The 14,770-nt window shown below is 49.5% G+C and overlaps 1 protein-coding gene across 1 annotated transcript in view; it reads right to left on the reverse strand.

Moving 5' to 3' along the window:
- Positions 1–13,808, reverse strand: part of ADCY2 (adenylate cyclase 2) — a 319,427-nt gene extending 305,619 nt beyond the window's left edge. The window contains exon 1 of the mRNA XM_058680233.1: positions 13,374–13,808. Coding sequence (XP_058536216.1) covers positions 13,374–13,595 — 222 coding nt within the window. The 5' untranslated portion in view covers positions 13,596–13,808. The remainder of the gene's footprint in view (positions 1–13,373) is intronic.
- Between the last annotated feature and the right edge of the window lie 962 nt (positions 13,809–14,770).

Here is a 14,770-nt window from a genome sequence, read left to right on the forward strand (position 1 = left end):
AAAGAAATCATGTAAAGATACTACAAATAAGTAACCAGGAGTTTATGTAAAAGGTCAAACTGAGAATAATGTTAGAACTGGCATTGTGGTGAAGTACGTGCAGTGCCAGCGGTTCATGTCTCCGCTGCTCCCTGTTAATGTGCTGGGAAAGCAGCAGGGGATGGTCCAAGCACCTGTGGGCGGAGCTCCAGCCTCCTGATGTCATCGTGGCCCACGCCCAGCTCTTACAGCCATTTGAGAAGTCAACCAGAGTATGGAGGAGCTCTTTCTCTCTCTCTCTCCATCTTTCTGTGTAACTGTTCAAAATAAATAAATCTGTTTATAAAAAATGAAAACAGTTTTATTAATTATATCCCATTAAATATGACAATTTGGACAAGATGCAAACATTCCTGGAAAATCTTCTTACTGCAACTGGAAACACAAAACTAAAACTGGGAAACAATCCTGCTCCTCTGGAAATACTGCACCGGACACTTTTCAATCTTCCCTACAAGCAAAGCAATGAGTTTATGCATCCTTCCAGGCAAATTCCATCAACTCTTTCCAAACTAGTAAAAACTTTTTCAGAAAATAAAAAGAAAAACACATTCCTTGATCTATTTTTTGAAACTAGCAGGTCAATTTTTTAAATTCTAGTTTTGAAAGTAATATTCCACATTGGTTTCAGCAAAAGAACATAGCTGTCAAACTCTTAAAACGTTATCACATCACGTTCATATTTTATAAGAGGATGAAAATTTAGTTTGTATTGGGAATACAAAGTCTTTGTTTTGGAAAGCCTCTCACTATTTTTTCAACAAATTAAGAAAAATGCACACACTCATCTTAATCTGACATAATTTCATACCAAATCACATTTAAATTTATTTGTAAATTAGGAAAAAAGACAGGAAATTTCAGAGAATATCCATTAAAACCTACAACTAATATCTTCCTAAAAAGCAAACCATGGATGAATTTCCTTTCAAAACATGAAGAAGGCAAGTCTTCACTACCAATTCTATTACTAGCAGGGTATAGTCATTAATCAACATCATAATGAAAGTGAAACAAAGGTCTCAGTAAGAGAAGATACAGTTTGGGCCTCGGGATCGGGGGCAAGTGCCGCTCCTCACAGTGTGGTGGCTGTGGGGGGTGCCCCTGCCGGTTCGGACCCAATGCTGGGGGCTCACACCAAAGACACTGCCGCAAGGCAGTGAACGAGCCCTCAGCCTCCCCCAGGACCCAAGAGAGCTCTTCCCTCAGGGTAAGTACGCCATGAGGGAACTTGGGAACTGGGTTAAAATTCCTAACTCCGCCCAGCTGCTAATATCTTGTGGCAGGGTGAGTTTGGGAGGGGTTCGGGCCATGGGATGGGGGCAAGTGCCGCTCCTCACAATGTGGTGGCTGTGGGGGCTGCCCCTGCCGGGTCGGACCCAATGCTGGGGGCTCACGCCAAAGACACTGCCGCAAGGCAGTGAACGAGTCCTCGGCCTCCCCCAGGGCCAGGGAGCTCTGGGGTATTGGTTGTCTGAATCACTGCTTAGGTAGCTACTTGAGTCAAGGACACTAAGTCACACTGTCTAAGGTAGAGGCCAGGACATGTGAGGGACTGAGACAAGCTGAGTCAGAGCAACCACTGGCAGGCGCATGATCTACGGCTAGGAACAGGTCCAGTTGGGGAGGTAAGGGGACACCTTAACTGGGTTGAGGTTCCCACCAAGGGGCACGTGTGCTGGAATGGGGGCTGCATTCTATCTAGGAAACAGTTGCGGTCTCCCGAGGCACTAGTGTCGGCTGGGATTGGATGCACCAGGCCAGGCCAGACCCCAACACCATCTGGTGTCCTGGAAAACCGGGGTGGATGTGGGACTGGCTAGGATGGGTCTCAACCCCATACTGAGCCATGTGTGAGCTGTACGTGGGTATGGACGAGCCATGGCTGGGCTGAACCATCCAACAACAAGAACCAGAATGGGGTGAAAGCCAGCCAGGAAAAGCCACTGTTCCTGCTAGGACATGAGGTGAACTAAATAGGGCTGGCTCAAGGACCCCCTGGTATGCGCAAAATCTGGCATTGGGAGAGGTTCTGATGGAGGAGCCTGGGCAACTCCTTTGGCAGGACACAGTCCCTGCAGGTAAGCGCAAGAAGCATAATAGGAAACAGCCCAGAATAGGCCATGGACAGTTTCCCACTGGCATACATTTGGCATGGGTCAGGGGCAGACCAGGCTGAACCAGTTCATGTCATACACTGGTAAATCCGATCACCAGACCAGAGTGTGGGATGGGCCGGGACTGGTCGCGACAAAACCAGTGCACACTATGGAACGCTAGGGTGAGGTTGACTGTACTGGATTTGACTGCAGCACCCAACCACCACACACGAGATCCAGGAAGGGAGGGGCAGAGCCGGCGTGGGGATTAAGGAGCTGGTCCCCTTGCCAGACAGCTACTCCCACTAGAGAGCTCGGGCTGAGATGGGGACAGACCAGACTAAGCAAGGCTGCAACACCTGTGTGCTGCACGTGGACTAGATCAGGGAAAAGCCAGGCTAGGCGGATGATTCCTGCTGGTGCAAGCGTAAATTAGAGTGGGTGAGGGATGTTTGGGCTTAACTGCAGCATCAACTAGCAGAAGCTGGCACTGGGGACTAATTCTGTCAAGTCAAACCACAGAACCACCCGAAGAGTGCATAAACCGGGACTGAGAGAGACCTGGGAGGGAAATAGTGGGTTCCCCCCTCTTGGGTCACTACTCCCGCGGGAGGGTATGAAAACTTAGACGGGGGCTGGGGTGGCTAGACAGAGAGGCACTCAACAACATCCGTGAGGGCTGGAGAGTTGAGTTGGTTAGATGGAACTAAGCTTTAATACCCACTGACAAGTACAAGAGCCAAGTAGGATGTGGGACAGACTGGACTAGTCTGGTATACATACTGGCAAACCAGGGTAGGGGGTGGGCCTGGTGGGGGTTATTGTGGGTCGCCCCGACTAGGCTGCAGCTCTCACTGGTTGATGCGGGGGCCAAGTGTGTGCTGTGCAGGGCCAGGCTGGACTGCAACACCCATTGGTTCCAGTGGAAATCAGGACTGAGAACAGAACCAACCCAGCGATTGAAACTACCGGCGGATCGTGGTGACAGACTGTGCCGGGCCCTTTGCTTTCTGGAGCATACAAGAATCTGGTCTGGGAATACCTCAAAGTTTCTTTGGAGATCTTCCCAATCGAACTGCTGGACTCAGAGAACCCAGGAAAAGACAGAGGACAGAGCAAGTCAATCAACCACCTCAGCTATATGTTGGCAGCGAAATAATGGGCAAATGAGGACTCTATGATGGACTGTGTCAATCAGTGGACAACCTCATCGAGTGAAACTGGCAGCAATTCATAACTGGAGAACTATTAAGACAATTTGAGCAAGGATCTCGGAGCGTGCCCCACATCCGGGACTTGGGGTGAGTGGGAAACTGGGTGGGGCTTATCCCTCAATATCCCCCTTTACCTCAGATACATGATGGAAACAATATGGACATAATACTGTTACCCACTTCCCTGTACCCCCTGAACCTTTTTTTTTTTTACCATAATTAACTATGTACAGATTGTCAACAAAAATACAATAAAAAATATATTTAAAAAAAAAGAGAAGATACAACGCACTGTGTGTTGATGATCCACTTACATTTACAACACCCGAAAGGCTCTACAGTGCACACCATTGACATAAATAGGAGAGTAGCATTTACATGGATGTAAGTTCCACAGCCATAACTCAAGTGTATGATTTTACCAGCAATAAAACAGAAACCATAATGTGAAAACTGCCTTTGACACCACACAGCAAACTACATAACACATCTCAGTTTGCAGAGCAAGAACAGCAAATGGGAATTGTTAAAACTTTGCCAAAGGACATAAATTTATAGTGTGATGACCCATGTTAGGAATAGAAAAATTTCATATTATATCAATTTTCTGCCACGCATCAAGACATTCTATGTGACACTCTAAAAACTCAGGGTTTTCATATGAAGACTGACATAAATTGACATTTATGTAAAGAATGAAAAGCTCAGAATAAACCAGGTACATTTAAGGGAGTTCAATAAAAAGATGTTACTTGCTCTCCCCAACAATAAAACTTCTTTTACAGCTTCAGTAATCATGTCATGTGTGTGAATGTGGTATCTCAGGAATATTAAAAAAAAAAGCTTAACCAAATGGACCAGAATAGCTCATCATAACAAAAGTTCACATATAGATTTTTAAATATTTGAGAGACAAAGAGACTTCTTAAATGCTAGTTCACTACCCAATTGTCCTCAGCAACTGAGGCTGAGCGAGACTGACGTCAAGACCCAGACCTCAATCCAGGTTTCCAGCAGAGCGGGCAGGAGCTCAGCTGTCAGAGTCACCATCACCATCCCCAGGGTCTGCCCCGCAGGAAGCCGGAAGCAGAAGCCGGGCTTAGCACTGCAGGTGCTCCAATGTGGAGCAGGTGTCACAACCTGACATCTTAACTGCCATGCTGATTGTGTGCTGCTGTGATTTCCACATATGATAGATGGGGGAAAGTAGACGTGGGGACAGAGTAGCACTATCAGGATATGCTGGGGTCGATGCCATGGCCCAGCAGGCCAATGCTCTACTTGCAGGCAACATCTTCCAGACGGTTGCTGGTTCGTGTCCTGGCTGCTCCACTTTTGATCCAGCTCCCAGCTTATGGCCTGGGAAAGCAGCAGCAGAAGGTCCACATCCTTAGGCCCTGCACTCACGTGGGAGATCCAGAAGAAGCTCCTGGCTCCAGGCTTTGGATTGGATCAGCTCCGGCTATTGCTGCCATTTGGGGAATAAAACAGATTGGAAACTCTCTGTCTCTCCTCTGTTAATTTGCCTTTCAAATAAAACAAAGTAAATCCTGAAAAAAAATGTGCAGTTTCCACAAAGGTGACATATGTGTCCTTATAGACACATGAAAACATATGTGCATGCACATGCTCATGTGTATGTGTGATAGATTACCAAAAAGCATGCAAGGGAATGACAAAACGAATTTCAATATGATGTTTACAACCGAGTAAACAGCAGAACGGGCTGTGCAGTACTAAAGGCCATAAACTAGAAATCTAGTTCAGGCTCGATTCATGGTTATTTATTTTAATGCAATTAAACGATCCAGATACAGATCAAGGAGAATTGTGCCCGAGAGTCAAAAAAACAAACCAAAATAATCAAATTGTTACTATCATCATGTACTCCAAGTTCAGTTCCCAAAAGCACAGACGCTGTGTGTTTGACGTGAGGTCCACCGCACGTCTGAGCTGCATTAACTTCTCTGCACTCTCTGCTTCATCTAAATCTACACAACGTCTCAGCTGGATTTTTAACATTAATGGTTTTTATCAGCTCTAGCAATAGACTAAAGTCTCCTTTCCTTCAGAACATCTACAAACCAGTGTCGTACAATCTTATTTTGCGGGTCTGGTGCAGTAGCCTAGTGGCTAACGTCCTCACCTTGCACCCGCTGAGATCCCACATGGGTGCCCGTTCATGTCCTGGTGGCCCTGTTTTCCATCCAGCTTTCTGCTTCTGGTCTGGGAAAGCAGTACAGGATGGCCCCAAAGCCTTGGGACTCTGCACATGTGTGGGAGACCTGGAGGAAGCTCCTAGCTCCTGGTTTCGGATCGGCTCGGCTCCGGCCTTTGTGGCTAAGTAGGGAGTGAATCAGTGGACAGAAGATTGTCCTCTCTGTCTGTCCTCCTCTCCGTACATCTGACTTTCTAATGAATAAATAAATAAATCTTTAAAAATCTTATTTTGCCCTTTCTCCCTTACACAGTAAAGTACAGCAGCACAAGCACACATAACTAATTTAGTTTTAGGATTAAGTATAGTGATAACAGGCAACACTGTCAGCTCTGGCTTCTCCTAAGTGGAATATCTCAATCACATTGGAAGGACACCCAAGGACAGCAATTCCAGGACCTCCCAGTCAGGGCTCCCTGTTACAACACAGCAGATCTGCCCTTTTCTCAAGCCTTGATCTTTCACGGGGCCATGATCCAAGAAACTTGCCCAGGATTCTCTCACACAACAACGTCCATCTTGAGAAAGCTTCTTGGAGAACTTCAAGGTTCTAAAATGGAACGTTACGCTCTATGTTTGTTTCAACTGCAATCAATTATTCAATGAAAATATTGTAATTGCCTTAATAACTCAAAACTGAAGTGCCACGTTTTCCAAGAGTGTTTTGCTGCCTTATGCATTACTAATAGCCATGACCTAGATCCTGACTCCCAGCCTCTCCGCTTTGGCACAGTCACTCCCAAAGTCTGAACAGTTAGAAAAACAAATGGCATAGCCAATCACAGTGGGCTTTGTGGGGGGGGGGGGGGAAGAGAGGCAGGGGCGGGAAGGGGTTGAGCCCATAACTCTGACCTGAGTCTGATTTTCAGAAACAGACCTGCGAGCCCAAGCAAAATGAAGGCTCAGAGCATTATCTGTCACATTGCCAAGAGCAGTTGGGCCAATAAAGTCTTCCTCCAAACCTCTTCTCATTCCTTCCTTGTGATTTTTCATTGTGTGCCCACACAAAGAGGGAGTGGTGTGGTCCTGATGCTGTCAAATGAATCGAGCACGAGACAATTCCATCACCCTGTCGTCTCCTCCCAGTGTACCTGGTACTAGAAGCCAGAATCGCAGGTGTCTGGCTACTTCCTAGTTTCATATAATGGAATCACATGGGAAATACCAACTTCAGTGCTCTGGGTAACTTGATATGAAATTATACAAAACGACTAACACTGAACAGGACAAGTGCCATTAAGAGCATCCGCTTGGCAAGAGTCTCAGTGTTAGAGAATATCAAACTATCGCAAGATGTGAATTTTAATTAAAATAAGTATCCTTGTGTCTGTCTCTGGTTGTTTTTTCATAACTCATTCTTACCTGCACACCATTTGTAAGCAGAAATATACCTTCTGCTCTTGTATACCCAGAACTAAAAATTCTAGTACTCACCTAGCTTTTAGCCTGAAATATATTGACAAGAGACCTTAACAAAGCCGCTGTCTGTGGTACAAATACAATAGTAGCCAATACACTCATTTGCTTGGGACTAATCATAACATGATATTGTGCTAAATACTCAGTCTGTCTTACCTAATACTCAACAAGGACCATGAGCCTGTTTTGTTTTTCATCTTACAGAAGAAATGACACATAAATTAACTTGTCAGGAACAAATATGAAGTGGCAATATTGACATCCAGGTCTAGCAACAGAGTTGGAGCTCTTGGCCAGTAAGTTATGTGATGGAAATCCAACTGCTGAGGAAAACACATCCACAGGGTACACTGTGCATGCATTAATTAAGCACCTGCTCTGTGGTTAGTATTAAGCTTGATACAGGGACCAAACGCTAAGTTTCTTCCTGTAAGAACTAACAATTAGTTAAGGAGACAAGACCAACTCACAGAACTACTCTTGACTTTGGATGCCAGTAAGGCAGAGGGTGAACCACACTGGGTAATACAGGAGATTTGTGGGCATCGGAGGCAGATCAAACCAGGTAGGGAAGGCTCAACAGACTGCACCTGTGACACACAACCTGCGAGGTTGAACTAGACATGCAGAGAAAGGAGGAAGAGCCTTCAGGCTGAGGGAGCCACCCATGGTGCCCTCCACTTCTGGGATCCAGAAAGGAAGGCCACAATTGTGTGCAAGATGACTCCTTGATAGTCACCACGCAGGATGACATTAGTCTCAGGGCCCACCTTGCAGGTGAAAATATTCAGTGAAGAGAGAAGCAGGTGAGGTTCTCCCTGTGTATACAAAGTATAGCACAGACCAGTAAGTCAGAGGGTAGTGCCAAACATCGAGTTTCGTCTGTCTTACCACCAGCCGCTAGCAAGAAAACAAAGCCAGTTACTGGCACTACCATAGAACAGTAGCAACAGAGTAATTGGTCACTGCTAATGGGGGAAGGATGTTTCCAGTATAACATTGTATTTGAGGATATCAGTAAGAATCACAGCTCAATACTTAAAGCTATTCCATGTCATATTCTCTATGCCAGGGACTGCTCAGATAACAAAAGGAAAGTCACAGATGAATGCTTGGCTGGGTGGAAAACATCACACCAATCCAATGAGTAAAAGCTCTCTCTACCCAAACTCCTTTGGCACTGAGAAACAAGCTTCACTACACGGATGGCCACATGAGTAGGAGTAGGTCAGTGTACCAGGGGGTAGAACTTTTGCACCTGCAGTGTTCCTCATCTAAGGCATCAAACAAAGTCAGATCCCTTGTGACCTGGCCCCAACTCTGCAGCTGCATGGCCTTGAGAAATTGAGTTTACTTCCCCAAGTTTCTCAGTGTTCTAATCTGTACAGTAGACAACTTGCCAACTTGAACACAATTGTGGCTTTAACATTAACAATGAAAATGCAACTACAAAAGACCCAGCAATGGCCAACGGCTCCTGGAGCTAACTGTAGGCTAGGCATTGTCCTAAGGGCCTTACACATAATAATTCAGACCATCACCCTAGAAGACAGGTATCATTCTATTTTACACAGAAATTAACACCTGCACAGTTTGCCTAGGATCACACAGAAGAGGAAAGAGACAAAGCCAACATTCCAACACAGCACTCAGATGCTCCTACCCAGGATAGTCCACTGCCTTTCTAAACGTGGAAGGCAGGGCAGTGTAAGATTGCATTTGATCCACATGTTTTAACACCTGAAGGCTGCCTCCAAATTGCTCCCTTACCTGTGCTCAAAATTGCAACCATCTCTCCTGCAGAAAACCACACTTTTTCTTGGCCTATGTTTACAGCACAGGTAAATTACAACTAAAACCACTTAGTGAATTACTGGTTGCAAATTACAAACACCTGCTAAGGAGGTGCTTGTGGAGAAAGGCCATCTCCACCCGAGGACCTGGGAATTAGCTCTCTTCTCCTCCACTCCCAGAAGTAGAAGAGCACAGGTCTGTGTGCAGAATTCTCTACTGCCCAGGCTGCAACACCCAAAGAGGCAGGCAAGTTCTCTCACACACTGGAATAATGAATTCCATTTCCCTCCATGAAGGAGCAATCTGTTTATCACTTATAGAAGATAAAATATTTTTCAAAATGATAAAAGATTGTTCCTCAATGCACACACACAAAAAATACTGAGAAAGCTGCCATTGGGGAAAAAATACTGATGCTACACAGTGAATTTTTAGGGAAATTTACTAATGGTCATTGTTTTAAAAATACCATAGAAGAACGAAAGTGGTTTGTATTTTCAGTCATATAAATTACTTGTGTATTTAGTAAAAGTTTATCTAGTAAAAGTAACCTTAAAGTGTATTATGCTGAAAAACAAAAAAAATCAACAATTATGAAAATAGAATGTTTCCATACAAACATATTGACATAATTTTTAGCAACAACAATTCTGACTGGAGCCAAACAAAAGCCTCATGTCAACCTTTCTTAACAGTGATAAACAAGTCTTTTTAAAGCTGATTTTGGATGTATGAATAAGAGAACTGCATTCTGCAACGAGAGACAGCTGCAAAACACCAAGTGACGCAATAAGACAACTTAAAAGTTTGGGGGAAAAACAGCTCACAAGTTTGGTCTCATTGGTTTCCTGAGGCAAGAAGTCAAGGTTATTTTTTTCCTCCCAGCTCAGCACTAAGTCAGGCGTTTGGCAGGGATCTGACACATAACTCTGGAAGTAATAAATGACACCTGTCATTAGCACTATCCACGTGAAGCAACAGAACATACTTCTCATGTTATCTAACACAACATTAAAATCCAAGACATGCCAACATGTTCAAATTGCTCTGTGTTGTTTCTTCAGATATATATGCCTTCACAAATAAGGCACAAAACTATTTACTCATTCCTATACAGAAAATAATCAAGTAAGTAATACTATAAAATCTTCACTCAGGATTTCTTGCGGTATTTAAAAATTTTTTGAGGACTAGTTTAACTTCATGACCAATAATGTAGAATTATGGATGTCTCATTGATTTGAATTAGGTAAAATCACTGGAGAAACAGTGCCAACAGTGCAGCCACTCAAACTTTTTCTTTCTTTTGAGAATATACTGCAAGAAAATACACTGCAAAGTAGCTACATGCAGCAGCAATCTATGGACTTGGATTCTGTTAAGATCATTTTGCAGTCCAAATGTTCTAGGAGACTAGAAATATGAATGAATAAAACTTGCAGGCTTTTTCTACAGGAACTGATGGAACCAAGACCAGGCAGATTTGGGGCCAAAGAAGGAACCTGTCCAAGACTTAGGCAGCAAAAATAGATCTGTTGTGTTCCTGAACTGCACGCCAGCCCAACTGGTAGAGTCAAGGGCTCCGAGGTGGAAACCGGGCAGGTCCGGCAGCAGGGCTTCCCTCTCCACGGGAGGACCTCTCAGCTGCCAAGCCTGCCCAGTCTCAGAAAGCAGCTCACCACACCCACATGAGCACAGCTCCTTCCTCCACTTTCCCACCCCAACTGACTGCCACTGCCTGCATGGAGAACATCGCATGGAGAGTGGAAATGCAGACTGTGATGCAGAAAAGCAAGTAGAGCCGGAAGACAGTAGGCACTGCTCCCTGCCATTTCCCACTCACAACTGGCCCTGCCCAACGATGCCCCAGACGCCAACGATGCCGTTCTATCTGGGGCCCACCCTACCTGATTCTGAATGAACCTGTTTCCACACAGCTCATCATGACCAAGGATGCACATGGCAAGTATGAGACCACGGACCAGGCAGAATGGAGAACACAGTGCATTCCACTGTGCCTAAACCTCACCCTAGATGGCAGCCATGCCATGGGAGGTGCTCACCCTGTGCTGAAAGATGATGCAGCTGAATGCATGGCAAATGTAGGGGTGATTACTTTATCAAGGAAATGTAAAGCTGTCTGGATGAAGTTTGTTTTTTAAGCAGGGAGCTAAGTTAGAAATAGAGTAACCAGGACTCGAATTGGTGCCTATCTGGGATTTCAGCACCAAGGCAGTGGCTTTATCCACCATACCACAATGTGGATGAAGTTTTAAAAGGATGCCATTCTAGCAGTTCATCCAGCAAATGGAATATAATGAAACTGCATAAAGGAACACAAGAACATGGGAGTTTTGGTTAACACACCAATTGGGACATCCATATCCCACTTCGCGGTGCCTGAGCTCTGCTCTCAAGCTCACTCTCTCGCTAATGTGCCCAGGGTAGCAGCTGCTGGTGGTCTGAATCCTTGGCTCCTTGCTTCCATGTGTGAGAGAACAGAAGCGAGCCTTCGGCTCCTGGCTTCAGGTTGGATTCACTATCGTGGGCACCTGGGACATGAGCAGGTGCAAGCTCTTCTCCATCACACATGTTAAGCCTTTCCAATAAACAATTTAAAAAGCGAGGGCGGAGGTGTGTCATGGTGGCTTCACAAACAAGTTCTCTGCCTGCAGCACTGACACCGCATATGCACGCCAGTTCAGTCCTGGCTGGACCACTTGTGATTCAACACCCTAACTATGGCCTGGGAAAGTCACTGAGGACGGCTCAAGTCCTTGGGCCCCGGTACCCACGTAGGAGACCTGGAAGAGGCTTCTGGCTTCTAGCTTTGGATGGGCTCAGCTCTGCCCATTGTAGCCACTTAGCACGCAAATTACAGAATGGAATCCCTTCCCCCTGCCCCTCCTTCTGTGTAAAATCTGCCTCTCGAATACCATCTTTCACACACACACACAAATATCAAAAACACGGATCTTCCAAGTGAGAGAGCTTTCACCTACACTATGCTAAGTCTCCTACTCAAAAATATCTACACCAGCAAGGTTTAACAAGTTAGCGTGCTCTGTAATAGAAAAGTGCTGTGTGCACAGAGAACGCCTGAACCTCCAACTTGTCTTTAACTGTATTAACGTGCTATAAATAGGCCATCACCTGTTCCTCCTTCCCATTTAGATAGAGGAGCCAGAATGGGTTTGAATTACAGATTCCAGCGACTCACAAAGCAGACTTGCCCTGTAAGAACAGGTTTCCAAAGGAAAATTGGAAGGGTGTCCCCACCCCTTCCCTGCCTGGAGGACAGACTGAAGGGTACGGCCTTAGAGACCCTGCTTGCGGACTGCTCCCTCCAAGTCCTTTCAGACCTCAAAGTGGCCAACAGCGGCAGACAGCCCAGTCCAGTTGCCTGTGTGCAGAGGTGCCCAGCGCTGCAGCCCACCCACATCTGGCCTGGAAACATCCGGAGGCGCCTCTGCTCTCGCCCCTGTCTACAGGAATTGATTGGTGTGTGCAGCTCTGCCGTCATTGCCTCCTACGTGGGATTTTCTGTTCTTTACTGCACTCAATCAGAAGGCAACACACAGGGCAGCAAGCAGAGGGGAAGCACTGTGATTTTAAAACGTCCGACACTTCCCACGCGTAATAATGTTTGAGGATCCCGTGGCTCACGATCCCCAACTGCCAGCCATCAATGGCAGCTGCTGCACGCACTTGGTGGTGAAAACGTCCGTGCCTAAGATCTTTTCTTGGCTCTCCGCACACAAATACATGCGCCCTGTTCAAAAGACAGCACCCTGGCCACATCCACCACCGCCCGCTGCACCCTCGGTGCGGGCCTCACGCACCCACTGTGTCCACGCGCCAGCGAGGCGCTACAAAAGTTTAAAGCCCACACCAAGAGGGAGAGCTGGGCTACAGGAAGTTACCGCCATCTGCAGATTTCCTCTCCTAGCTCAGAAATGGAGCCAAGGATTTCTGCTTGGGCAGAGGGGGAGTAAGATCCGGCAATGCCAACCTCAGCTGTAGCGCTGTGGGACGCTCTGGGTGATGAAATCACCTTAACTTCCTCCCCCAAAACCGAGTCCCAGGATGGGCGGTCCTCCAAGGGTCCTACACTCCAGGGCTTCCCTAACGCGGGGCTAAATAACCTCAAGTGGAAACACAAGGCTGGAGCCTCCACTCCCCATTTTTCTTGCCATTAGCCACTTTCCCAAGGCAGGCATTATACAGGGTCAAACAACACTCAATCCGAATTTTAGGTCGGTTCCGAGGACCGTGCCAGGGGACTAGATGGAGGGCGCCGCGGCGCCGCGCAGCCCACGAGCTCACGCGCCCGAGCCCTCCGCACGCGGACGCGGCTGGCAGCGGAGTTGGTCCGCCCTGCGCGTCCACCTGGCGAACACCCTGGCAACTTTATTTTGGACCAGGCGGTCCGGGGAAACTTTGTCTCGCCCGCAGCCCTCGCCTGAGCCAGGGCGGCCGCGGGCGGGCAGGAGGAGGCCCGGGCGGGACGCGGCTCCGGCGGGTCGGCGAGTCGGAGCCGGCTCCGGCACGGGGAAAGCGCGGGGCAGGACGCGCGGGGAAGCCACTCACCAGCCCGAGCGCGAAGAAGACGGCGAGGAGGGCAAGGCAGGTGCCCATCACGATGAGCAGTAGGAAGACGATGAGCGGGTGCTGCTGGCTCATGCAGTAGTAGGACTCGTAGAGCCAGTCCCGGGACCGCTGCAGCCCCTCGCCGCCGCCCGCCGCCGCTGCCGCCGCCGCCTCGGCGCGGTCCCTCAGGTAGCGGCGGCGCCGCATCGCCTCCTGCCACATCGGAGCGGCTGGTGCGCGCCCGGCCGGGGCACGGCGCTCACCGCCTCGGCCGGCCCGGCTGCGGGCGCCCGGCGCTGCGTGCAGGGGCCTCCGGCGCGGGCGGAGCTCGGCGCCCCGGGCTGGGCGCGCTGACGCGCGGGCGGGGGCCGGGCGGCGGCCTCAAGGGCAGCTCCGGGCGCCGCGCCGCGCGGGAGGGGGCGGTGCCGCAGGGGCCCCTCGGCCCGCCTCGCCCCACCCCGCGCGCAGCCGGCCTCGGCGCAGGGGCGGAGCCGGCCCGCACTCGCCGCCGCCCCCCGACGGCCGCACGGCGTGCGGGGAGAGGCTCGGGCCGCTGGGCGTGCAGCAGGCGGGAGACGAGGGCGCTGGCGCCCGGGGCCCTGGACGTCCTCTCCCTTGGCCAGGGCACGCTGGGCCTCAGGGTCGCGCCTCCTCTGTCCTCTCCGGAGCGCAGTTTGGTGGGGAACCCCGCACTTCTGGAAGCCGCTCAGAGCATGGGCGGGTGAGCGGGGACCACAGCCCTCTCTGTTGCCACCTGGCTCAGGCCAGTGGGCGACTCCACTTTTCCACTCTCCTTAAGCGCCGAGGACCGGGATGCCCGCGAAACCCTGCAGTGGAGAGGGCTTCCCGTCCTGCTCTGCTCCCCGCAGCGGGGCCGGGGCTCCCACGTCCTTCCGCACTCCCCGGGGATGCGGGAGTTTCCCTGCCCGGGTGGGCGGGAGGAGAGGAGAGCCGATTGCCGCACCCATGCCGATCCCGGCGCCTGCAGCGTCGCTCGCACCCCGCACTCTTAGCCTTAGTCCCGCTTTGGAGGTACCCAGGCACTGGCCCGCGGCTATCACTCTTGGAGATTTATGGGGCGCCCTGCTGCTGGCCACGGTCCCCACCCAGCGCTTTCTGCCGGGCGGCGATGGCGGCGAGGATGCGCCTGGGAGCGCAGCCGGGCGCTGTGACTGGCGAGGTCGGCACCGGGATGAGCTCCTTGCGCGCCGCCTTGGGGCGCCGGGAGCGCGAGGCCGGGCGCCAGCCGCGCTCCGCAGGCATCCGTGGGGCACACCCGCTCCGGGATGCGAGCCGCAGGTCCTCGTCCCGGAGATCGGGGCGCCACGGCAGCCTGTCCTAGTGGCGTCTCCATTGAACACACCTGCGCTGCAAGGCCTTAAGCACAGGAATCCAGG

Source organism: Ochotona princeps, chromosome 23, assembly GCF_030435755.1.
Source record: "Ochotona princeps isolate mOchPri1 chromosome 23, mOchPri1.hap1, whole genome shotgun sequence".
Taxonomy (NCBI): Eukaryota; Metazoa; Chordata; class Mammalia; order Lagomorpha; family Ochotonidae; genus Ochotona; species Ochotona princeps.